The sequence below is a fragment of the Falco cherrug genome, chromosome 7, assembly GCF_023634085.1.
Source record: "Falco cherrug isolate bFalChe1 chromosome 7, bFalChe1.pri, whole genome shotgun sequence".
NCBI classification, from domain to species: Eukaryota; Metazoa; Chordata; class Aves; order Falconiformes; family Falconidae; genus Falco; species Falco cherrug.
Window position 1 is genome coordinate 53,596,841 of NC_073703.1, and position 27,092 is coordinate 53,623,932.

The 27,092-nt window shown below is 35.7% G+C and overlaps 1 protein-coding gene across 9 annotated transcripts in view; it reads right to left on the bottom strand.

Annotated features, from left to right (window-relative positions):
• Window positions 1–27,092, bottom strand: part of GPHN (gephyrin) — a 296,954-nt gene that overhangs the window by 73,633 nt on the left and 196,229 nt on the right. For 6 of the 9 annotated variants that reach the window (XM_055715673.1, XM_055715678.1, XM_055715675.1 and 3 more), the window contains 2 exons: window positions 26,526–26,660; window positions 6,062–6,118 (listed from right to left, as the gene is read on the bottom strand). In XM_055715673.1, coding sequence (XP_055571648.1) covers window positions 6,062–6,118; window positions 26,526–26,660 — 192 coding nt within the window. The remainder of the gene's footprint in view (window positions 1–6,061; window positions 6,119–26,525; window positions 26,661–27,092) is intronic. The other 3 variants (XM_055715679.1, XM_055715676.1, XM_055715671.1) reach the window with 1 other exon arrangement.

Here is a 27,092-nt window from a genome sequence, read left to right on the forward strand (position 1 = left end):
GAAGCAAATTATAATATTCCCTTCAATAAGATATTTGTGTATTTTCTTTCTCCCTATGCTAACACACACACAATTTTCTTTTATCTCATAATTTCACTCACTCCAAACACTTTGCTCTTATTCATATATGTACAGACTCTCAATTTACCTATCTTGTTTACTTATAGTGATGAAATCAAAGGTTCTAACCTCAAAATGATCTAATGTTCTTGAGGAAAGGATTATGCTCATACTACACTTCTGCACATAGTGATTGCTGTTTGTTTTATTTTCAACAGGATCGTGCAACGAGACTGTTTAATATGCTGCACACGTAGCGTTTCCTGATCATTTCTATGTCATTGATTTCTCACTAACTAGTCTCCATTTTTGACCATGTGCCCAATTTCAGCATTTTAGAATGCATTGCTTTTGTGTTACTAAAATTAACTGCCAGTACTTTTCTAACCTCCTTTGATAATTTGGCAATCTATTACCTGCTCAGCTTACAATTTATTGTCATATATGAACTCCAGTGATTGATTCTTTCAGTTTAAGAGAGGGAGCAGCTCTCCTTATTTTGTATGCTACGTGACAATCCCTACATATTGTGTTAGGTGAAACTAACGTGCTAACATTTGAGCTGTTGGGGTCTTTTCCCCCATGAACATCCAAGTAAAAGGGCCGCATTGTCAGTCACAGAAATTCCCCACTGTGAGAATGATTTAAAAAGAGCTATGCCTATTTACACCAACTGAGAATCTGATTCAAAGGCTGCAAGGGCAATTTGTTGTTAGTTTGAGGACCTTACTGGCTTGACTCAGGTCTTTAATAACGGAATATTAAGAACAGGAGTAAAAGCCCTGTGAATGCAATCCTTCACCGTGATCAAAGAATGCAGGTACTTAAAGACAGAACACAGTGCAGAAGACCACAGACTCTGAGAAATACAGCTCTGTATGAAAAATTATAATCCCGGTTTCATTAAAAATCATCTGTGGACAGTATCTGGCCTCTGCTATGAATTCTGAGAATATTTGTCTTGAACAAAACCAGAACCTTTGATTTGGAACCATGCTGGCCAAAAGCCACACAAAAATTGTTTGGCATATTACTTGGGAACTCTGTGTAGAACCTCTACACTTAGATTTAATTTTTTTTTTCCTGATAAGCTTTCTGTAATATTTTTCTACAAAATTTAAACTTGCATTTAAAATTCTGAGCCTGTACAATTCACAAAAAAAAATCTTCAAAACACAGACTGAAGCAGTATAGTTCTGTTGAATTTCAGATTAATTCCATACTTTCAGGAAGGTATCAATTTTAGCAGGTATTTTGAGTTCTAAAATAGAAAACAAGCAGTGGTTTCACTGTTGGTCATCTCACTAGCTAATGCACTTATTTGCTACTGCTACATGGATTTGAACAGTAGGGGAATGACAACTTGTCCAAGTGACAGAAAACTTAATTTCTCTGAACAATATTTAAGTTCAGAAACTGGTCTCTGAACATTATTTCTCTGAACAATATTAAGCTTCAAACACTGGTCTCTGGGAGTGGTCAAAGGATTAAGACATGAAAAGAACTGGAATAGCTGCAAGGAAGATTAATGAATGTCTCAAGAAGAAATAGAAAACAAATCTCAGGTCAGGATAACTTTTTTTGTTACGTGCTACTGCTGATATTGAAAGTAGTGTTTTAAAATGAAAACTCCTAAAACCCCCAAAGTGCTTAATTCCGATTTTCAGTGCAATTTTATTTTAATTATTTGGCAGGGTTTCTAAACTTTTGGTGGAATCTGGGATATTCTGCAGAATTCCAACATTTCCTACTTATTTCCAATGGCCTTTGAATTTAATCTGAAAAGCATGACTTTGCAGTTCATTCTGGAACAAAGGTTCCACCTTAATAGCATACACAATTGTGCAATAGCATTTCATTTTTACTTATGGGGCTGGCCATCAGATACTATATGCTCCCCCTCCCACACCATTCAATACATTTGCCACATTGTAGGAGTATTAACAACTTACATTTAAACCCCTTTCCAAAAGCAATATGGAAGAGATTAAAATAATTTAAAAGATGAAATATTTAACAGATCCCTCATTATTTTCTTTCCAATTGTCCACTATTAATAAGGATTTGTTCTTTTCTTTGATCAGTCATTTGTATATCGTCTTTTAAAAGTTGCCTTATGTAAAACACTCATAATTACAGCATGAAGCAGAGCAGCAGTGACAAAGCAGCAGGTTTTAGCTGTATGTGATTTTACTTGCAATGTGTCCTGCTTGTTTTAAGGAACTGAAAGGTTTCTTAGTTCACAGTCTGACCTCCTTATTACATTGTGTGTGTGTGTGTAGTGTATGGCCACGAAATAACAGAAAAAGTGGCACAGAGCAACAGAATAATTTCATGACAACTCATTTGTCATGGCTAATGTGGTCACAGGTTTTCATTTGAAATTCTTCCCCATGTGACAATCTCTGAAATAATCTTTTTTGTTGTACAAAATTTCATGGCATAGTATTTTTCTGGCTTTACATTTATTCACTAGTACTAAATCATTAATTTAAGAGCGAGGAATCTAAAATAAAGGAACTTGCTTTATCTTGATTAGGACTACTAAATTTGAGTTGCCACCAAATCTAAAATATCATGGTTTATTCCCCCAAAAAATTGATTCTAAAAGATTTTCCAGGGAAAAGATACAGTCCTTTAATTAAATTTATTTTATAAAAAGCTGCAATATATTAACAGCTCAATTTCCTTGTATTTGACCTGCAAAGACTATAAACTCAGTGACTTTATTTGACAATGAGCAGAAATCAACTTTATGCCAAATACATAGCTGAATATGCAAAAGCATCCAAAAGGGGTAAAAATTATCAAATCATTATCATTACCAAAATTATCTTGCACTGTATAACCATAGTGGATTATGCATTAGAGAATGATAGTGCTGAGAATGACAACAGTCATAGTGTATGGAAGACACAAACAGGACACGAATTTAAAGAAATTATTCTGAGAATCTTCACTGGATGAATGTGCAAAGAGATAAAGGGTTACTAACTTTCACATCTACTATGCTTACAACTGTCCCTTTTTTTTTTTTTGTCATTTTCATTATACCTTAAATTAGGCAGTTTAAACTCATTTCTACAGAATTACTGAAAAGGTGATCTTAATTTATGACGTGAACTACTAAACACAAGGTACTGCTGTCTGTATTGTTATGTTGGATTTGATTTGCTTTATTAAAGATTTCTGTGAAAAATAGGCAACTTTATAGGGGTGTCATAACTGACATGCTAGATCCTAATCCTTTTTTCACATTTTTTTTCATTAAAGAATAAACCTAAAACACATAAGAAATATGCTGCAGATCTTTTTTTTTATTAGTCTGCTACAAACCCAAAATACTAAACCCCCAAATGTTAACCTATTTTGTGAGATAAAGTAGGGACCCAAAAAGATTAAAGGTAAAGACAGAGGTACATGTGAACCTATATGCTTTTGGGTTACCTTATATGAGCCACAGTTTTCAGTTCAGGTAAGGCTATCAATCACTGGCAGAAGATACTTTTATCCTTTAAATTAAGGAGATCTATTTTATTTGTTGCAAAGTTAAATATTCAGAAAACTTCTAGATATGCAACTTCAGTTTTGGAAAGGGATTGCTTGGGATTTTAGGTTGCTGTAAAGCCAAGCAGTTTGATTAGCATTCATTAAAATGCAGTAGATATTTTTTAAACAAACCTTGTCAATTAGGTCTGGTTTCTCACACACATTTAAATGAAACCCCAGCCAGAAAAGAAAGAAAACACAAAGGGAGAAAGAGAGAGAGAAAGGAAAAAGATGAGGATGAGAGGACAAACCACTCAGATTTGGTGTTACCAGTCAGCGGAAGTTTTAAAAAAAACAGATCACCGAGTGAAATCGTACATTTACTCGGAGAGAGCATCCTTTGACATTGCCTTCTAGGTGATCTCTGAGCTCCTCCAGCTTTCGATGGAGCTACATGTAAACATCAGAAAATGAATTGAAAAAGCAACCTCTTGTCACCTTTTTTGTCTTTTGATTTTTGTGTTTGTGGGTTGATTTTTGGGTTGTTTGTTTTTAGTGGTTTTTTTGTTTGTTTGTTTGTTTGTTTTTGGGGTTTTTTTGTTTTTTTTTTAATAAATCATACCATAACGCATTTCTCACTGCCTCTGGCAAAAAAATTTCAAAACATCAAAGTGCTTTGAACAACACAGACTTACAAGCTCAGTAAACTTGGAATCTGGAACAAGATACTTCTGCTTGGTTAACATTGCTCTTTTATCAATACAGGAAAAAAACCCTGAAAAATCAATGGACAGATAATTCTAAAGCTATTGAATCTCTGCTACACTGTTTATTTATTTCTTTATTTCTTTGCTTATTTATTGGCAAGGCTGTGTTCTAGAATTTATTTCCAGCAAAAATAACTTTTTCATTTTTGTGTTTGGGAACCTCAATTAGGATTTGCAGTTTTCTATAAGGATATTCATGTAAGATTTTGTGTCTAAGTATCTTTTAGGTCATGAAATTAAATCCTGGGCAAACAGCTCTAGAAATAATAATCATAAATTATGTGCCAGCAAGTACTCATAAAAACGATAGGTGAATCCCACCACCTAAATAAGCTACATCTTCTGCATATGTATTTGCACTATGCATTTAGAATTGTAAGCGATGACCCATTAAAATGCACAGGTCACAGTAATTACATCCACAGTTTTCAAAAACAGCTCTAAAAACTGTGGCTGTCTTGCATTTTCCTCCATGTGAATTCAGTGGTCCTGAACATCTCCCACTGAAACAGTGCCTCATTCATGTACAGCGCTCTTCTCATCTACACTGTAACAGAAACCTCTTCCCCCCAAACAAGGTGAAAAGATAAAGCCTCACAGACAGTGAGGAATGCTATAGATGCCTCTGGCTATAACTTGTATAAATAAATAACAACTGGCTTCTTTTTCTGCACTGAGATCAATTTAAATGGTGGCATCACTGGAAAGAGGTGCATAATTAATCCTTTCCCTCACCTTCTTTATGCTCAGTGAAATAACATTTTCACAAAGAGCAGCTGCAGAGCAGTGTTAAGAGAATGGAGAGGATGGCTTGTCCTGGAACAAAGGCAATACACTCACATACAAAACCAAACCAAAAGATTAAAAACCAAGAAGGCAGGAAAGGCAAGGAGAATACAGAAGAAAACCGAAATAAATGGTGCTTGAGAAAGTGCTAAAAGGAAATAATGTGGAAAAAAGTGAAAAATTGGATGGCTGAAAGAGGCAACTGTTGAGATGGAACCCGAACAGAATGGCTTGGACTGCATATGATCAGCATCTTGGTATAGATTACGTCCTGTGTTTTGAAGCATTTATTAGGGTGCAACACTATGCGTGGTGGGTACTGATTTAGATATCTGCCTGTTAAGTGCTCTAAATATTTGAGTATCTTTGTACAAACATAAAAAAGGCAGAAGGGACTAATTATTAGCAAAACAGTGGCTCCATTCTTGTTAGCCTTACATGAACCTCTCTCATTTCCTCTATTTAGTTGGATTTGTTCTGATTTAAAGACTAGACATACATGAAATATTCAACTCTCTTGTAACGGCCCTTTGCAGAATTAAACACAGAAAGTGTGAGCACTATAAAAATTTAACTATGTTTCAAGATGGGAAGCAGTAGTCTGAAGATGAGTAAGTCACTTCTCCATGTAACAGGCAGTTAACAAACAACACAGATCAGAGAAGTGGTTTAATCATGATCACCAAATTATAGGCATTTCAAGAAAGTTGTTACTATCTCTTATTTGTGGTGACATTCAAAGCTAACTAATTGGCAGCTTGCCTTCAGTAGTTTGTTCTATGTGTAGCACAGAAACAAACAAAATGTGACCCAACAGCAATAAGAATACTGAAATAAAAATGATGGGATGGTGAGAAATGGAAAAGCCCCTTCCCTCCCTCCCCTCACCTCCCCCTTCAAAAGGAAAAGTGTAGGCTATAGAAGAAAACTTGCAAAATAAATGTTAGAAACATATTTACTTTGAGGGATCCAACTCTACTAGCAACTCCTTTGCTTTCATCCGGCCGTCTAATTTGCTACAATGGGGGAAGATGGGTAAAAAAGACAGAAGAATAAAGAAAAAGTGAACTTAAAAAAATTTCCACACAATCAGTTAGCAGTACATGCAAGACATCAATTTGACTCTCTGAGACACCTCTAGAGGACAAAGACACAGACTCTAATTTCTGGAATAAATGATGCTTTACCATGGCATTTAAAACTTGCTTTGTTGACCATTTGTATTTCAGTATATTACCAATCTGGCACATATGTTGCATGCTGAATTCACTAACATTTCTGAAAGAATACATGTTACTTATCTGGTTTGGATATGAAGAGTAATGATGTCCTAAAACACTAACTGAAGAAAAAAACACCCTATACCTTCTACAAATCGTATGATCATAGAATTCTATGACTGGGAGTATCAGGCCTGGCAAGTATCATGATTGATACCTGACAGAATGCAATACAGATTCCTATTGACCCAGGCCTAGAGATTTTTAGCCACTGCTATCAAGATTCCCAGTTAAAAATTATGCTGCCCAACCAGAAAATTTTAATGCCAGACCAACATTAGATTTTTATTTTAAATATACCACATTATAACCTCGCTCCCCACATCTCCTACCTGATTACTTTTCCTTCATTATATATGTTTTTTTCCTAAATGGTGCAGAGGATGGAAACAAATGAGGTAGCTGCTCAAAAGGCTTCATATTGTTGGAAGCATGTAAAATAAATCATTTATTTACAGCAAAAGTTCTTTTCAGATTGCTCAATCCAGTAATTATACTTCTTTTACTGATAAATTAAACTTGTGTCATTTGAAGTAGAGAGGAAGAAGACAATAAAAATGACTTTAGGGATATCCTAGTCTGAGTCAAGACTGAATTGAAAGTTTTTAATATCTGGTGGTTGTTTCATAGCTTACGTAAAACAAAGTCCCACAGAACTGAGGTGAACCCTTTCAAAGCACATTAACTGTCTTTTTTTAAGAAATCTCAGCAAGGAAGCCGAAGACTGAATGAACCACAGAAATTCAACTATGCTTTATGCTCTCTGGAGCACATTTGCAAAAGCACAAGTTAGATTGCCCTGTTTCTTTATACCTGACCCATGCAAAAGGGAGAAATTCATATTCAAAACACAGTCAACTGAATGCTTTTTTACTTGCACTCGATTCTCAAGAAAGTAATGCAACTAAGTAATATATTAACAATTGAAATATTTAGTTCTGATAGAATGTCCCCTAGCAAAATACACTAGAACCATTTATGTAAATTGTTGCTTTCCTTCCCTCATCTTATGGCATTAAAATAGCATTTGTTCTGAACTCTCAAGTGAAACACCCACATTACTCTTTTCATGGGGCTCCAAGCAAATCTCCAAGCAATTCTAGTACGCCAACCAACAAAAAACTGTATTTCTTAAATATAGTATGTCTCCTTTAGAGGACAGATTAAATTAAAATATATGCAGCTGCAACCTAGTTGCTATATTTTTCCTATTTTTTTTAAAAAAAAGATAGAAGCCTCAAGAGGGAAAAAATGACCCTTATTTGAAAAGAAAACAACAGGAGTTAGAGCAAAGATACTTGGAACAATATCTTGGTTGAGATATTACCAGTTCCAGACAGTAAGACATAATCGAGTAGAACCCCAATTCATGTTATCAATTTGAAACTTTAAAAAAAAAAACACATTTATTTTTGTTTTGAAAAATAAGAAAAAATAAATGCTGATAATCTCACATAAGGACATGGAACTAGGACATTAAGAAAAATGCTACATACCACAGCAACCTGGGAAAAAGTTGTGACAGCAATATGCATTGCCCTTCAGTTTTTCTTCTATTACTTACCAATGTGGGTATTGTGGCTGCTCAAGTTGTGCTGAAGGTTTAAGATTCAGTCATAAATGAGATCGGAGATATTACAGGTGTATATAACTGACATTATTTACTCTTTCTTTCTTCAAAATACATAAAGGAATACATACGCAATTTGTACGTTGTGAGCAGTGAAATTATAAAAGCTCACAAGGTAGCCTAAGGTCAACTCTTGTTTTACATCCATGGCACAGTCAATATACATGATAACATGTTTTCCACAGGAGCCTTGCAGAATGCAGCCTGGATGCTTCTCAAGGAATGAAAGAGAGTGATGTAAGTACTGCACAAGTTATACTACATCTGTTCTGGGAATTAAATAGGGTATTGCCAAGAAAGCAAGGGACAGTAGGAATTACACACTCCCCCACCCCCCACCCCCCCCGTTTTTTTTTTAAATTTTCATGGCAAATGCCACAGAAAGGAATTCAGGTATATCCTTATCTCTCTCTGGTCAACTCCTGTATGATGTTCTAGAAGCTGACTGATAAACTAGTATTTCAGGAAACACTTCTTGTTTTTCAGAAACTCAGCTAGACACAAGAACCCCATCATAGATGAACACGTGTAGCTAGAAAAGATCAGAATGAAAGATGTGCACATACATGTTCTAAATGTATGCTGAAGTATGTACACTTCTGTATACTTCTGTCCCCATCAGTCACTTGTATGATCTAGAAATGAATCCTTTGATTTTTCTATTACTTATTTGTAAAATTAAAACAATACTGCTAAGCAAAATATAGCACTAATAAAAAGAACCTCAACAATGAGACTGAAAACAAATCTTTCTGCCTCAGGTTTTATGGTTTGTTGTTTGGGTTTTTTTTATTACCACAAAACAAGCAAAATGAGTGGATTAAGAGATGAGGCAGGAACAACACTAAGTACTTATTGGCAAAATGTTACCTGAAAGACATGAGGGTTTTGAACATTCTGAAGGAGGAAAATGAAGATACTCAATGTAATGAAGGAAGAAAGGTGTTGTGTAGGGAACATTCCAGGAAACTGACAGGGTATAATGCACTGACAGTTAAGATAAATGCATTATATTTACATCCCTTTCTTATTCACAAAGGAATAATAGCAGGAGCTGGTAACTGAAGATTAGTCACAGGTGTCCCTATCCTGATATCTGAAGAAAAAGGTGGAGTTATGGGAGTACAATGAGATAGGAAGCCAGTGGAAGAAAACTTAGGAAGCAGGAAAATCAGAACCAAAGAGTGAGCAAAGTGGAGTGCTCAAATACACTTAATGAACTTGTTAGATGAGTGAAAGACTTTGGTACCAAAGAACAGACGCAACTGTTTTCTAAGCAGAAGTCTCACATATGATTTCATAAATATACCTCTGCCTTCTAATACAGCTCCTAAAAAATGTCCCTGTTTCTCCCTGGTTTTACTTCAGAAAAAAGAATTTAAAAGACCTAACATTAAGTATATATACTCATCATGAAGAAAGAACAGCTCTGAACAACAGGCTAATCTGAGATTCTGGCTTTAGTTGAATTTGTTTAAAGCAAGATTTCCACAACCGGAGAAATAGCCTCAAATACTTAAGACTATCTGTCTTAAGACTCCTTCCCCTTTCAGATAATATACCTTGTCCTTGATACTCTAAAGTTTCCCTGCTTACTGCTTCTGATAAAGAAACTGGAGTTTTGCAGGACCTAAAGCCTTCAGAAATGAGTTTGCATATCCACAGTCATCAAAAGCCAAACTCCTGTCAGATTTTTTCCAAAATGCTGGCTAATACATACATGGCTCATAATGACAAAGCCTTTTTGATATGATTGCATTACTTCTTTCTGAAACTGAGCAAGTGCAACACTAGCAATGGAAACTCTTTACAGCAGTAGTTTAAAAAGATGTTTCCTTATTCAAGGGCCTGGGCATGCGATGCTGGAATCATGTTAATCAAAAGCAAGAGATTATACTACACAGCATCCAAATCAAGTTCAGTTTATTTGCTGTACACATATGAAAAAACATACTGTTCTACCACTTGACCACTACCTGAGAGATCAATGATAAACGATGATTGAAGAAAACTATTAATATTATTTGTGGAACATTACACCAGTGGGTCTGCAAATAAACATTTTTGCATCTGCCATATGTGTTATCCCATATATCCCTGACAACTGCATTGACAAACATTTTCTCTTTTCTTACACAAAAATAGTCCCTGTCAGCTTCTAGGTACGGCTTCTTGACATTGCACCTAACCAAAAGTTCCCTTGTCCTCGTAACTTAGGATGTCTTAGGGGATGTGCAGTTAAATGGTGTGAATATCCTCTACTGAATCCTAAGTCATGAAACTTGCTCGCATCGTGTTTGTCAATGTGACTACACATATTGTTAATAAATATTTATGAAGTTGTCCTTTTTAAAGCAGGATTTTGGCTGCGAAACAGTGACATTCACAACTTTGTACATGGTATGAGAAAAGACGACACCTGCCCCCTTGTTTTTCTTGTTTTAACTGCCATTACTTCCTTCCAGTTACCATCTAATCTCAAATTGCAGGGCATCATAGTAAAAAAGGAATGATCAGTTTTGGAAACCTAGAGCAAAACTGTGCATGTGATGCAATTTGATTCATACTTTGGTTTGCTTCCTTCAGAATTGCACAATACACTCCAAATCTGCGTTCCTGCCTGCCCGCCCCCCCTGCCCTTGCCCCCCCATTCCAAGGGCCACTCAACTGACCAAGGCAAAATATGGAAGAACAACAATGGGATAAATCTCTCTGCAGTCTGTTGTATCTTAAAGAGATGTTCTATGATTCAGTGAAAAGGTTTGTGGGTGTAGAAAAACAACATTAAAATGATCTTAAAGGTAAATGCATCCAGAAGACACACAAAATTAAAGAAGAGAAACTAAATATGAACTATAATGTATTCAAAGAGCCCCCCAGGAAGGGGCTTAGAAAAATACAGTATATTAAGTACAGGGATATTTAGAAGTCATCAGCAATTTGTTATCAGAAGCTTGCAGATTCCTCAAGTTGATATAGTGCATTCCACTATGGAAGAAGGAGGTCCAATTGATGAAGAGAAACCATAAAAACTATACTATGCATATTATTACACCGTACTGTTCCAGAAAAATGTTCTTGAATTCTTTCACACAAATTCTCACATATTTCACATTAACAACAAAAAGTGTCTCAAAAGTATAACCCAACTGGCCATGATTTTACATCAGCTGGCCAGGAACAAAAAACATTATGTATTGGCCAGATCACATAAGGGAAATGAATCCAAAGGAGATTAGATCATACGAAGATGGAAAATGCTTTTTCTGACCCTTAGCAATGTTTGTCAAAGTTCACAGTATAAAACAAACTGGAGATAAGTGAAAGACAGTGATGTCCAGAAAAAAAGGGATAAACTAAATATTCCATGGCTGGCAAGAAGTCATTTTAATTAGTGAATTAATTACATGCTGCTTGTCAACAAATTTGATGTTGGGGACTATGACTGCCAACATCCAAATATGTAATAAAATACAATATGGGTGGGGTTTTTTCCAACCTTTGCTTGCCTGATCAACAGTGGAAAATTCTGATACAGAAATCTGATCTCCAACTACAATGCTCTTCTCTAATAAGAACAATGTTCTACATCAAGTGAGAAGTTTCTATTGCTAACAAAGAGCTTAATATATTTTTAATATTGCAGCAAATCAATTTCTTTTAAGTTAAAAAATGCATTATGTATAACTTCTAAATTCATGCATGAAAAATAGACCTGCACTTGACAGTATTTTTACTTCTCCAGTTTTAGGCCAGACAAACACCAATTAGATGGGGCTTCCTAAATAAATGGGGAGTATTTTCAAACAAAGGGAATACAAGCTTCTGAACAAAGACATATATCCTCAACCAATAAACATATTCACACCTATGCATCATACTGCAGTAAGGCATAAATGTTTTATTAGGGTTGCTGCACTTCTTGAAAATGGTAAAACTATAAAAGCATGATGTACATGAATGCTAATGAATGCCAATAAAACATAATTATCATATCATCATAAATTTTGTTCACACTACCCACATATTTTTCTTTTTAAGTTTTACATTAATTTTTTAAAAAGGGCACTACTACTCACACTGTCATTCCATGTGCAGATGAGGGAATAAACACAGTGCAAGTGGACCAATCAGCAGCAAAAAGTAATGATATTTTCCTGCAGTTTTGTAGTTTAGTACATTAATATCATCACTAGATCAATGATCTGTTAACACACATAATGGCAAAGATAATGTAACCATGTCCTTATACAGGAGATTTTGTGTTACACTGGTTATTTTACACAACATGTGGCAGCCTTGTTCTTTAAAAATATCTATTGACTTCAGTGAAATTTAATGGTCAGAAATCAAATCTAAAAGTTGGTAGGTAAAATGCACAGCCAGGGCAAAACACACTACAATAAATAGAAACATTACCTATTATACTACTATTCTTAGTGATTTAATGTCCTAAATCTCATTCGAACTGGAGCTCTGGGCATATGAGAGTTGGGTCCTTACTTTCACTATGCAGTTAACAAAATACACAGGCTTTATGTTGCCCAAGACATGAAGAGACTATAAATGATGAGTAACAAAACCGAATGGCTACTCTTGGCAGAGGCATGCCCAGCCCAATGGGAATGGTATGGAAATTGCACAAAGGGCTCCCGCTGGTTGTAAAGAATGCTGGCAAACAGAAGGTGCAATTAGCCTGCACAAAGCGGTGTGCTGTTGAGACCAGACTGCACCAAGAAAGCTGATTAAGTTCAAATATTGTGAGCTTCATTTTATTATATAGGGAATACACATGCACAAACATAATGGGACCAAGTTTTACAGTAGGGTTTCCAGACCTGGCTTCTGCCAGAGCTTTCAGTCACGCAACTCTCTCGTCACGTATCTGTTCCCCAAACCCTTGTACCCAGTCAAGGCTACCTCTCTCCCAGTTCTTCCTGACCTTTTCTCATAAAGCTATTGCTACCTCCGTCTCCAAGCTACTTCCTACCCTTCTCCAAACCACTCTAAGCCCTGCAGCCTCATCACTCAAGAGCCACAAATACAGCTTTGTTCTATACTCTTTTCGCTCTACCACTCAACCTTTACAGGTAAGTTCTCAATTCAATACTTTCAGTCCTCTCATTTCAGCCCTGCTTTGAATGTTTTTTCACTGGCTGCTGGCACATTTTGCCCGGTCCCCCTCCCCCCACCCCCCCCATGCCAGCAGCCTCATTGATTCCAACATCTGTCACATATACCAGAAATCTGTCTTGGCAAATAGTGAACAAGTTCATATTTAAGGAAAAAATAAAAATGTGGTAAGTACTAGATAGTGAAGTTTTGAATTCTTTGCACATACCTTTCCCAAACTGATGATTCACTTCTGAATGTGCTGCTCTTTTACCTTGTTGCCCTAAGCTGAACTGAAGTTCTAAAAGCTGCAGCACCTATAGGGCTGTTCATAGTTCAGTGGCAGACAGGGTCCTTTAAACATTTTTAGACACTAAGCCAGCTCCTATCAAAGATACCTTGGTGGTCACGGTGAAAGCTGTTGCATCAATGAAGTCACTTAGAAGTGACCCGATGGTGGGACAGGTAGGTTATAACGCAAACCAGCTAAGGCATTTGCTCTCTTCGACCACTTTCAGCAGCAAAATTAAAGGAGAGTTGTTTGCACTGGGGCTTAGTATAACAAGAAAAATCCCATCTTTCTGAAAACAGATGGGCCAGCGGGACTTTAAAGGGAAGAGTAAATCTCTTTGAGGACAAGTGCGTTTAAGGTCTGTTCTCAAATTTCTGTAATATCCTGTACTTTATCCTTTTGACTAGGCAAGGCTGTTTTTGGAAAACCTGTGCAACACTTCTTGTCACATGTATTTCCTCACAGCTACCCATACTGAAGAGTTCAGCCGCAAAAAAGAAGCGGAAGGGTTGGTAAGGACACTGGGAAATGGTGTATCTATTAAAGCTATAGGAAACACATAATTAAAGCAGTGAGACAATAACCTCAGAAGATTAAGATAAGGTGGAAAGATCTGGGATTCAATTTACTTTGCAGAAGCTTAAAACAATATGACCTTTTAGGTGGAAAGATACTAACAGTAACCTGGGAAGTGACCAAGGTCAACCTTTGTTCACACTGACGGTGCTGTTGAATGAAACTATTGTCCAAGGAGGCTGCCTGGGAACTTCATAAAGCAAAGGAAGTGTTGCAATGAACCACCATGCCAACGCATAGAACTCTTTGCTCAAAGGCATTCCTCACATTTTGAAAAAATATTTTTATAAGAAAAAAACCCAGTCTTAATAGAGAAACTGTAATGAATAGTGCAAATTTGAAGGACAGATTGCCAACAGCTGGTTTGAAATCTTGCCAAATTTGTTACTGTTTCTTATGGGATGATTTTCATAGATCTACTTTAAGGCATTCAAGTGGAAGGCCCAGTTTCCAAAACAGTCATTGGAGAGAAATAAGCTCCAAATTTAAGTGCTTCGAATTTCTCACCTTAAGGATCCCTAATTTGTCATAGACTTTTCCCATAAATACACTCCTACAGTCACCACTGTTGCTGGTTTAAATAAACAGCTCTTTACTGAAATATATGCAGGTTTCAGTAAATGTAAACATCAATAAATGCCTACAGAAGTTCTTGTCCAAGAACATGCAATGCTACAGTGAAAGTGATCAGAAACAGATAAATAGCCACATCTTTCCTCTCAAACAAACAGCAAAACTGAAGAAATCACATTCTACCGTATTCATAAATGCCCCTTTTGAAGAGACAATATGTATTTTGCCTTTTAAAATTAGACTAAATTGGTGAGCAAAATAGAGGCAATTAATCTCAGACATTAAGGATAAATTTTGAATGTAATAAATATGGGGATTCTTTTGGATCACTGTCATTACTATTGTAATTCAACAGGTAATCTGTGAATGTACTAATATCTTCATGATCACACAATTCTGAAATCACATTTTAACATGTCATCAGAATTTTGTCATGATTTGTGCTGCTACAGTTTACTAATTTTACAAAAGCAGAAATGTAGAAAAAAATCAAATAGTATTTTCTTATGCAATCTCTTCAAGGAACAAACAACACTAGTTAAACTGATTGCTGATGTTCAAAATGGGACAATTTCCTGGAGCACTTCAGTGCCTTCTCCCTTTTCATAGAAAATTAAAGCAGGGAGAACAACCTATGACCAATATTTTACTAAACAAAAAGTGGCACAACTTTCTCCTTGGAGATCCAGGATACAGAGTTGGATAAGCATTGACCTAAGACTTACATGAGTTACAAAATAAAGGGTTTCTAACATACTTTGTGAGAAAGGAGGCAATTAGACGGGTAAGCAACCAAAGAAGTTGAATTTAACAGAATGAACTGTATTAACAAATTTTAAATGGCTGTTTATGAGAAGGCTGGATAAAAGAACAGCTGTCTCTTAATTCTAAAAACTATTATCTTTTCCAACACCTTTATTTTCTGATTTCCTAGTACTGTGTGTTGATGTTTAGTGATTGCTACAGTTTAATGGGACTACTTAATGGAATGGACTTGGTATGTTAGGGATTACAATAATGTTTTCCAACTTTTCTGGATAAATTGGCTATAGGGCTTACCTCATCTCATTGCTTAATGACTACTTCTCATCTGAGGTACTTTGAACTGTCATTTATTGTGCTTAGAACGATAGAATGGAACCACACCAAAAAAGCAAGTAAAGCAGCAATGACATGGTGTACACATACCCCTCCGGTATGGTTCCACAGTACCTAGGCTCAGCTGTGACAAAAAAATTATGTGCACCCACATGTACAGAGATTTTTTTTTTTAAAAAAAACAATCATCCTGAGCAATAGAGAGGCACAGAATGAGGATTACACACACCAACAGGTATATAAGAGGTACTAGGCCACATACTAAGTATGTTGAATGTTTTCCTTTACCAGCCAGTAAATAATGCACGGGAACCTGGCAGAAGAATGCTAAAGAGAGAGGATCTTGTATGTTCTTCTAAAACCTTCTGGGGAAATACTTGTTAAAAATAGCTACAGTTCAAAAACTTGGGGAATCAATATGGTGTAAGAATCTACTTAATGAATAAAACTCTTAAATTCTGATAGCAGTTGCTCAGGCTAAGTCCTAAAAGACAATGTTTTGTCTTGGAAAGATAAACAGATGAATGACTATATTCACACTTGATGCACTGCTGTGCTGACCTATAAATGCAACTGTAACATGATTCTGAGAACTAGCTTTTTGTAAAAGATAAAGCCTTTCTGCTTGGGCAATAAAGGTACAAGAAACAAGACCTTGATATAAAATAAAAAAAAAAAAAAAAATCTTAAAATTGAGATGAGGTCTACATCTCCTATGTCTTGTAGAAGGTATCTTGTAAGCGCCATGCAAAATCAGATGACACACACACACAGAGTTAATGGTCTACATGAGCCTTGCATTCAGGCTCAATCTGTTTTTTAGATAAACAACTGACTCCTCGGACATTGTTTCTGTGATCACATTAGACCAAGAATAACTTTGCAGTTTCATACTATAATGAAATTGCCTGATTGCTTAACTACATGAAGATAGATTGGCTTCCAAAAGAGAAGTATTTTTAATACAGATGCAATAAAACCAAAGTGAACAGGTATTCAATTCAAATAAGACTGATCTTGAAAAATACATTTTTCTGTATCAACAGACAACAAGTTTTATCTACCAAGGGAAATAAACGACCACCTTGGTTAGCCTTTTTCCAAAACACTGTTCTAACTGAAGATACTTTGACAGAACAAAAATAAACTCTTGAAATACTTTGTCTCTGTTTTCTTGAGCGCAGAAGAACAAAAATCCATGCCAAGAAGGTTACTAGGTCTAGACAAAGAGCCTGGCAGACACGAAAATAAAAGATTTTCTCTAAGCTAGACATTATTAAGTACAAAATGGAGTTAAAGTAATTTAAAACAAGGAGTAAGAGATTCCTTAAACATACAAACAGAAAAAGAGAAAGTAGAAATGGTATCATTTCAGGTTGGGAAGGCATCTAGAGTAGAGTAAGTAATAAAGAATAATACCTTGCCTGAACTTTGATTAGGAACGATAATACATGACATGGGAACAAAGGCGTAGTAATCAATGAGAGTTAGTATAAAGCTCTATTACTTTTTCTGAGTCAACTGCTCTTATAAACAGATGAAATGTAGGACAGGAACATATAGGAGTAAAAAGGCAGGGTAAGGAAATTGCTTGCTGGAAGGTAACAATGTATTTTGCTGAAAGAGAAACAGGTGGAACAGAAGTTTGGAATACAGTTTGCAAACGAGTCATGTAGAAACTGACCTTATCTAGTATTTTCAATAATGATTTTGAGACAAAAGTTAGGAGGGTTCTCAGATAAATATGGGAGGTTTCATCATTACAGAATATTGAAGTAATCTCATCAGCAAGTATCTGATAACATTGAAGATTGCTGTAAAAGAATGGAGTGAAATTTAATGTAAAGTTCTGAACTAACAAGCATCTTTGCTGCATGGGCAAAGATTTTACAGTTGGAAAAAAGACAGAGATTAAAAATCTATTGAGTCTCATATAAGCAGATACACAGTTTTGGTGACTCTAATGAAGGTGAAATATACAACAAATGCAGGAAAAAAACCTTTGAAGGAGATTTTTTTAAAATATGAAGGAGTTTGACTTAGGTAATTCATAAAAATGCAACCTGAAAGTTTCTATGCATCCCCTTTACAAGTCAGTCTGAGAAATGAACACATGATCAAGAAAAGATTGGTCTATTTAAGTTAAAAGGCCAACAGTGGCACAAAGGCAACTGAGTGCACTGACCAAGGAGATAATGACGTTCTAAAACAGGGCTGGAGACAGCTGTGCAGAGAGGAAAACTATTTTCAGTTTGCAAATTTTAGATGGTATTACATATTACAACATTAAAAAGTATTAGATATTGCCCAAAATCGGAGATAAGGTTCATAGAACCAGGAGGTGCCATTTACTTTTAACTCCTTTATTTCCTAAAAACCTTTCCAAAGGTGAAACTAGACTTCAGGGAGTACTAGTACACTCACTAAATAACTTGCAACTTAAAGGCAATTTGCTATTTATATTATCCATGAGAAAAGCAACGCCTGTGCTTTAGGATCTTGCTTCTCTCTCAAATCTTACATCAGGTAGATGCCACCTACTTCTGCAATGGAACCAGCAAACCTTTACTGCAAATGATACAGTAACCGCAGTAACAAGCAAGACTTGAAAGAGATTTCCTGGTCTAAATTTCAGTTTTGGCTCCTGTGAATACATAACTGCTTGCTGCTGCTAGACTACCACCGCTCCTTACAGCACTTTGAGTTGCATGTGCGCATGAAATGGAATTGTTATTATTACACTGCAAATCTATAGAAACATGATATGATATCATGCAAGTAGCTTGCTTCAAGAGCAAGCAAATACAGACTTCTGTACAAGAATACTCCTTCAATAACAGATATATTAGAAGTGGTAGAGAAAAAATGGAAATGTATGGATGTGAAAGCACCAGAAAACATAGCAGAAGTGATATGAGAAAAATATGTTGATGGCAGGCATATTAGTAGTTCAGTTAAGTTCACAGCACTTCATGCAGCTTCTGGGGATACCCAATCAGTAAAACAGGGCAACCTAAAATAACTTTCAGACCCAAACAAAGAGCTGAGCCACTGAAATATGATGTTTGAATGATAAAAAGCAGGTTTAAATAAGGAGAACACAGGTCCATGAGCAAATCTTGCAAACTCAAGAAGTGGAACCAGATGGAGAGATAAATATCCCTTTAACTGTCAGATCCTAAACAGTATATATAAGGCACATCTGACGCTGACTTTATGGATACCAGTGTAGAGAAGAAACCTAGAGAAATTGTGGAGAACTTGATAGCTGGTGCCCAATGTGCTACACATCATTTCAAGCAATCTTGACCAGACAGGGGGGTACACATATATGGATGTCTGAATGCTGGACAGACTACTGAATGCATGTATCTTCGTGCTCTTGAGTATGTAGATACGAAAGTGTGACTGAAATACTTTTTGTTTTAAAATAGCATCACCTACCTGTCCTATAATAAATGGCATTAAACTTTGCTACATCGTCACTAAATTATTAACTATTGTAAGAAAGTAACTAGAAGAAAGAGGATCATTGTCTATCCTTGAAAGTATGTTTTTAAAATTTCTGATCCTTTTATCAAAAAAAGAACACAGCAGTAAGTGATACGGATTATTTATTATGTCAATAGTCAGTGAAGGAACAGAAGAAAGCCTGCCCATGCCTGAGCTGCTGATTATGATCAGGTTAATGTATGAATGGCTGAAATTACAGATTGGCAGAGATTGAAGTGCTAAAAAAGAGGAGCAGTAGAAAACCAATTCCTACAAACAGAACCTATGGCTATATGAAAATTCAGCACGTAGATGCATAGTTTTCCTTTTGGAATCATATTTCATAACAAAACAAAAATAAATCAATTGGCACGGGTAGTAAGAACTAAGATCCCCAAGGAAAAGAGAAGGAATGGAGGTGGAAAGTCAATATTGCTCCAGGAGGCCAACTCAGCAAGACATCAAAATGATCACCAGGCACCAAAAGATTCAACAAGCATTGGTGAAAAAGCCAGAACAGATATATTGAAAATGGAGCTAGCAAATATTTCTGTAGAAGTGAATTCACAGTGATTTCTATATGAAGAAACTGGATGAAAGACAGATGTAGCTACACTGCTGTTTGGAAAAAAACCAACAACAACCCAATAAACAAAATCAAAACCCCTTGTCTTGTGATACATCAGAATTCAAACCAGAGATTTATTTTGGATAGGAACCAAAAAGGTGAGGTAAGGAAACTAATGCAAGAAGGATGCACATCTTTTCCTTTTCTTAAAGTAATGCCAAACTAAAGTTACTAGAATTTGAAAAAAAAGCCCAAAAATTGGCCTTTGAAAAAGCATAATAATAAACAAGAACTCTTGCCCCCAAAACTAATTGGAAAAAACATTTCAAGAAGGAACTGACAAGCTGATGCAGCATAAGCATATATAGATCAGAACTCATGCAATGCACGTGTAAGCTATGATGTCTGTACTGAAAGATTACTCTCTTCTGGACGATAGTTTAAATTTGAAAAAAGAATTATTTTCAGGGAAAGGTTGAGAAGCTTATTTCTGACATGCTTGAAAGTTCACTGGACTCAGGAAAAAGAATGGAATTCGGTAGCTTAATAAAATACCAACCGGTGACTAAAAAAGAGAAATATAAGGAAATTTCACACATTAGAGCTTTTTCATATGATTCAGTATGTAACAGGTCTGAAAAGCAGCTGATTCTATGAATTCAAGAACTGTTCTGGATAGCCAACCCCCAACTGCTCTAACATTCTTCTTTAGCCCTGGTATAAACAGTTTTTGGGCATAAGACAAGGAAGGGAACTGGATTTTGCCACTGCTATATTATTCAATACAGATTCCAGTTACCAACAAGTATTATCAATGAATATGGTACTACTTAGAAAACAGATATATGATAAATAAAAGTAAGTCAAGTAAATACCTCTACTGAAGTTCTATGTTCATCTTAAACTTGATGACACAAGTTTTCATTCTGCCTCTCCAGTGACTTGTTGATAGGTCTATTTTGGTACTAACAAAAACCCCAAAATCCTACCCCAGTATTTTTCAGTCTTCCTATGAAGGGAATTTTCTATTTCAGAAAGGATTTTAGTAGACTTTGCTTTTATTATTTATGTTGTATTTGGTTTTTTCGATATCCTAAGCATACAAAGCTGCTTCTTTCTTAGGTACAATGTCTCAGTTCTGAAGCTGTGGTATTTAGTGTTTTCAACTAACAACAACCACCACCAAAATGTAAACAAATAATAAGACTTGTTAGGAGTCAATCATCCACACATTTTGCCAGGACTTTAAACAATGAGGAAAAAAGGCAATGACTATCTGGAAAATATTCTAGTATCTTAGTTAGTAACTGATTTGAAAACCACTGCTGCACTGTACTGAGAACCTAGGAGGGTACAGTAGATTGGTGTGTGTTAGTAAGCAGGATTCCTCAGCTTAAGGCCACGCTGGCTACTTTCTACTGCAATTTACATTCTCTCAGCATCTTTTCACTAAATATCATTTTTTTGTAATCCTGGAATATGCACTAAAAAAAATATTTAAGAGGACATAAAGCCCAGACATAATCAAGAAAACACTGGTATTTTTAGCAAGATCAAATATCTAACTAGGCCCATGTGTCTATAAACAGCTACCTGTTTTACAAGAAAAAGCAAGAAACCCTTGCACTACTTGGTGTGCGATTTCTTCTACAAAGACCATCCTAACAATTTAAAACATCCTTTGCATTTTTCCATGCTCCTCAACCATATCACAGCTAAACAGCTGTGCTAAAGCACTTGATACTTAAGTCAAGCAAGTTCCTATGCAAACTTAATAAATAAAAAAGAAAAAAACTTTACTTGGGCATTTAGTGTATGTGTACAAACTTCAAAATTTATTTACACACTTTCCATAGCGTTTTCACCTTGATGACCACCTTAAGAAGAACTAGTAGGAATCAAGTTAACAAATATAAAGTTTAATGCACTCAATGTACACAAAATATCTACCCTATGGATAAAACAGCTTGCCAAATCATGTCCTGAACAGCATCTTATTATTAACTAAGAATTTCTGGTAAGCAACCTGATCTTTCTTCTGTTGAAAAATCTGCAACAATAATTGATACAAAAGCATCTTCTCAACTCTACCTGCTCCCATCTGCTAATGTCATTCCTTCACATAGTAGTTGTATACTAAAAGTCACAACACTAGACTGAAAGCATAAATCATAATTAGGTTTAGTATTAATTTGTAACTCATTTGACTGTGTGACAAACTTGCACATTCAACATTAACACTATGGTTCATGACAGGTGTTCAAAGCATAATTTCTCATTGACAGCAATCATGAAAGATGATTGAGATAATAAAGTATTTTTTGCCACAGAAATAATTCTCATCAGCCTTTTATTTTTTTTTAAATGTTTAATGTATTTTTCTAGGCTTTTTCATTTCAGAAATTCTCTGCAACTGAAACATTTACATAAGCCACAAGTATCGTGCTTTTTTACTTTAGGACTATTAGGTCTTTAAGTGAATGTCAACTTACAAATGACACAGATAACAGTTCTTAATAGGAGACAGCTACAGAAAGTTACAGAAAGTGATCAGCTAGCAGAACTAAACATACTATGCTACAAAGAAGGTGTGAATGGAGTGGTGGACAGATGGGACAACAGTCTTGCTAGAATCTAAAAAACTTCTGAAGATCAGCCTTGCTTGCTCATTTAAGTTGTAAGATAGAGCCTACAGACTTTTCTTACATAGGAATTAAAAGCTACCTGTCACAACTACAAATACGTAAGGATGTAACTTACCACCACCTAGGGTTTTGTCTGATTCGATGTAACTAAAAAATGGATAGCTAGGGAAGGGACAGATAACCAGCAAATAAAGTAGAGAGAGACTTATTCTTAAGCAGAATGTAAGGACTGTAGGGAATGAAGTAACAGGATAAAAAAAACAAAACAAAAACACGCTCTTGTTTTAAAAGTACTATAGTATACAAGTTCCTTAGGATCCTTCATAATCAAAGATAACACTGAAAGAAACTTTGCACATTGAAGTGGAAGAACTGAACATCAGTGAGATTGATGAGATTGCAAAGTGAAATACTTTAAACACCTCTTGTCACTGAAATGTATTCCTGGTGATAATTTAAAATCTGTCCTTGGCCTTCTGTATTTGCTTTATTTGACTTTGAGACACAACACTGCCAAAAATTAAAATGTTGATTACATCATTTATGTATGGGAGAAGTGAAGACTTCAACTTAAAAGCTGTGATTTTCTTTTGTACTAGTATCATCTCCCTAAGAGTAGAACAAAATTAGAATTTTGAAAGGATGACTCAGTCATTTGCTCTGGATACATTCTTTAAAGTTATCTGAAGTTATAGATCTAAAATTTTATACCCTAAGTTTAAAAAAAGCCCCAAGAGTCAACATTATTTGGAACACAAAAAAATATCTCCATATTTGTAACAGGTATTTCACACTACGTAGTGTATTGATTTTGTATCTGAAAAGAATGTTGCATTTAACTTCATGAAAATCCCAACCACAAACATACACCAAAATACAGTAAGAACTTGGAATCTGAGCAGCTACTGGAAATCACAGGAAAAATCTGCAAGCCACACTGTGTCATCCTAAACTTTTGTACGTGAGTTATTCAGCAAATTCACCTAACTTTGTTGAGAAAACAGTAAAACTTTAAAATGACCAAAACTATTTTGTAAAAGATTATCTGTCACAACCTATCAACTTTATGGTTGAATGACTGAAAAAAGGAGGACTGTTAGTGCAGTTTTCCCCTGAGTAAAACTTAGATTGCTTCTATATGTGAATCCATCTACTATAAATATGGTTTAAATGCTCTTTGAGCCACAGTAGATTTTGCTTGAAACTCAAATGCAATTTAGAGAACCAGGAAGGTGTTCTACAGAGATCTATTAAAAGCTAACAGAAGCAAGCTTGCTTAGTTTTGGGGATGCACCTAATGACAGACAGAGCAGTTCCAATGGAAATTTGTCTTGAGAAGTTCTGACCTCCCAAGAGGCTACAGTGAAAAATCTAACTACTTCTTTTAAAAAGAAATTAAACTTTTGAGGACTCATTGAAATATACAGGCTCTCAATACTCAATATTCATCATTTACTACTTTGTTAGAAAAAGAGATTTTCAGAAAACATGGAAGATAAAGTGTAAAAAGTAAAGGAAATTTAAAATTAAATCCTGTATTTTATCCACATGATCTGTGTGTATATATAAACATCACCAGGTTTTCCAATAGATAATTATGAAAAGGTAAAGACCTCTCCTAACTGATCAATCAGGAACATTAATAAAGCATGCTCCCATACCTTCTCTCCAATACCCCCATGCATTAGTAACCTGCTACTTACATTCATTCAATAGCTCTGCTCCTGTCATTGCAGAAGCTCGATTTTTTTTCTGACACACACAACTTTCTCCTATTCAGCAAATTCAGTAAGAGAGATGTAAAGATTTATATACATTTAGAACAAAAAAAAACCCCAAGAAAATGGCACAACAAAATAAACTGGAATATACAGTTGACAAAGAAGTATAATGCCACTAGATCTATGGTTAGGCCACCACTCCAGACAGTATGTATAAACAAAGAAAACTGAACCGTTTTTCTTTCTGAAACTTCCTCTCCTTTGTTTCATTTCATACACATTTTGGAGCCTTGAAATGAGTTCCTAAACCATCAAATGAGAATACTGAAGATACACACTTGCAGATTAAAGAAGAAAAAAAACCCACCCTGGAATATCAATTGGATGCTGAAGTACAATTTATCTTTATTCTCACCACTGCGTGGATCAAGAGGTCCACTGTAAATTTACTTCATATTGCATTATCAGAAAGCCAGGATCCAGAAGGAAAAACACAGTAAGTAAAGACATTTAGACATATTGAGTATCTTGAAGAATATGAATGAACCATATTTCTTGACAAATTCAGATGACATCTGAGAACTTGAGGGTACTGAAAAGGACTGAACAAAAAGATAATGAATACTTATTATTTAAAAAAAAACAAACTAAATTGAACCAAGAGCTCTCTAAGGGGAAAAGAAGCTTAAACTTTTGTGCAAAATCCAACCTTTAGGTAATAGCAACAGATGAGATTACCCTTCAAGTTTATTTTCCAGCTGGGCTTTCCTAGATCTTTCCCTGTTACCAGCTTGTACCACCCACTTTCAAAAGATGTCACAGAAAAGCTAGACTAGCTAGATGTTCCTTGGCACTCCTGTTATAAAAGTGGTGCGGTCTCATACATTTTGAACAAAAAACTAATTTTACAGTAATACATGAAAACAGGGCTTAACATGAAATAACAAAGTATAATCCAATTATAAGAGCTCATCTCAACTGATTTCCTGAAGAAGAGTTTCAGATTTTTAATCTGTTTTGAAGTTCTTGTAGTTTCCTTCTGTAATCTCTGAATCTTTGAGGACAGTCTAGAGGAGTGCATTCTGCTTCACAACAGATAAGCTTTACTCCTTCCCATTGTGATAACCTTCCTGAAAATATACAGGCTTCATCTAGAGCTATTTCATAGCAGTGCTGTCTCTTATGCCTGTTACTGGTCTCTTTTGGTTTTCTTTGGACACCTGTGTTTTGTTAACAGGCATAAAACGCAATGCAGTTTTTGTTTCGTATCACTCTTCTGCTCTGAGTGTTCTAATGTAATAAGAGTTTTGAGTTCTCTGAGGTTTTATTTTTAAGCCATCAGAGAAGTGACAATTTGTTAGCAAAAAAATGAAGGACCCGTCTGCAGGCAGAATTCACTGAACATCTTTTTAAGAAAAGCAGACTATATAATGAAGTTCAAGTATGCTGTCCATCAGAATAATTTGATTCTGTTACAGTGGAGTACTGCATAAAACAATCCCATAGGCTAAACCAAAACATTTCTACGGGTGGTTGCCAATAAACCTTGTTTGCTGACAGAAAAGAAAAGAGACAGCAGGAAAGAAGAACTAGCAGATGCTGGCAATCACTTCAGGAAGCAGAATAACCTTCAAGGATCGTGAATTAGATGAGGAAGAATGCTATTGTTTACCATCTGTTATGGGTCTATTAGTATGTCAGCATCCAGTGCCACAGAAAGATCCTTGCGATGTGAACGCACAAAGTGAATTCAGACAGTTTTCTGCTGCTGAAAGGAATCCTCTGAAGGTAAACATTACAGGCCTTGCCACTGGTCAATTCACCTAGTTTTTGATGTATGCTATTTAAAGTCTGATAAAAAGAGAAGATAATAGAGTTCACCTCAAAGATTAAATAGTAATAACTGAGTAATAATCCCACAAGGTTGGCATTAAAACTTTCTTTCTATTCAATTTAGGCTGGTTTTTGTTTCCAAATGTCAGGCAGCAAATAACTAAGTTTGAGCAAAACCAGTTGTTCTGAGAGTGTCTTAAACCAAACAATAATAAGGCGGGGCACAGAACTGCCCCATCCCAGGCTAGAAATTTGCACATACATTTTGTTGACAAAATACCACTTGCTTAAAATGTTACTCAGTGGCAGGATTTTCTATGTTCCTGGGGCTATTAAAGACATTCAAGGTGTTAACAATTTCATATTCATGATTGATATTGCAAGAAATAACATGAAACTTCAGTAACCATAACACATTGGTGAACCCACATATTACAATTGTGCAACAGTGCACACGGTATGAACTATACTGTCTTGCATTTATCTGTTACTTAGAATAATACAACCCTTGCATGCGAACCAACCTTGTTCAGCAGAAGCAATACATTAATGTGATAGATTACATGTCTGAGCATGGAACTTGCAAGGCATAAATGTACTTACTTTTGGTGTTGGACAGGATGCAGTGGAGAGACGAGAGGTGGCCTGGGCACGAGGAGATTCTGAAGGAGTAGTACTGAGGGAGGCTGTATCACGTGGGAGCACCTGAACACCACGAGAGATGATGGAATCTGGAATCTTAAAAGGAGAGAGATGGAATTAATAGTAAAAAATATACTGTATTTCAAAATTATGCAAAACCTTATATAAAAAATGTAGGAATACCCCTCTCCTCAGTCTGCATACTTCCTCATAGGCAGTGCTGGCAGTGGTTAATGGCATTTGCTCACAGTTTCAGTAACAAATACATAGCAAATATGTAAGATTATATTCTAACTGAAGTGGCACAGAACATATCATTTATCCTGAAAAACCTATGAATCAGACATACTAAAACAGGAAATAATAAAAGTATTGTTTTCCCTCTTAAGCCTCTGTTTCAAACCTAACAATGATCAACAGCGATTTCTAACTGTGGCATGACAGGAGGCAGACTTCCCATTCTCTAACTAGGGGACAATATTCTGAACAGAAAACCATTTATTAGCAATGACTGAACACCTCTGAAGA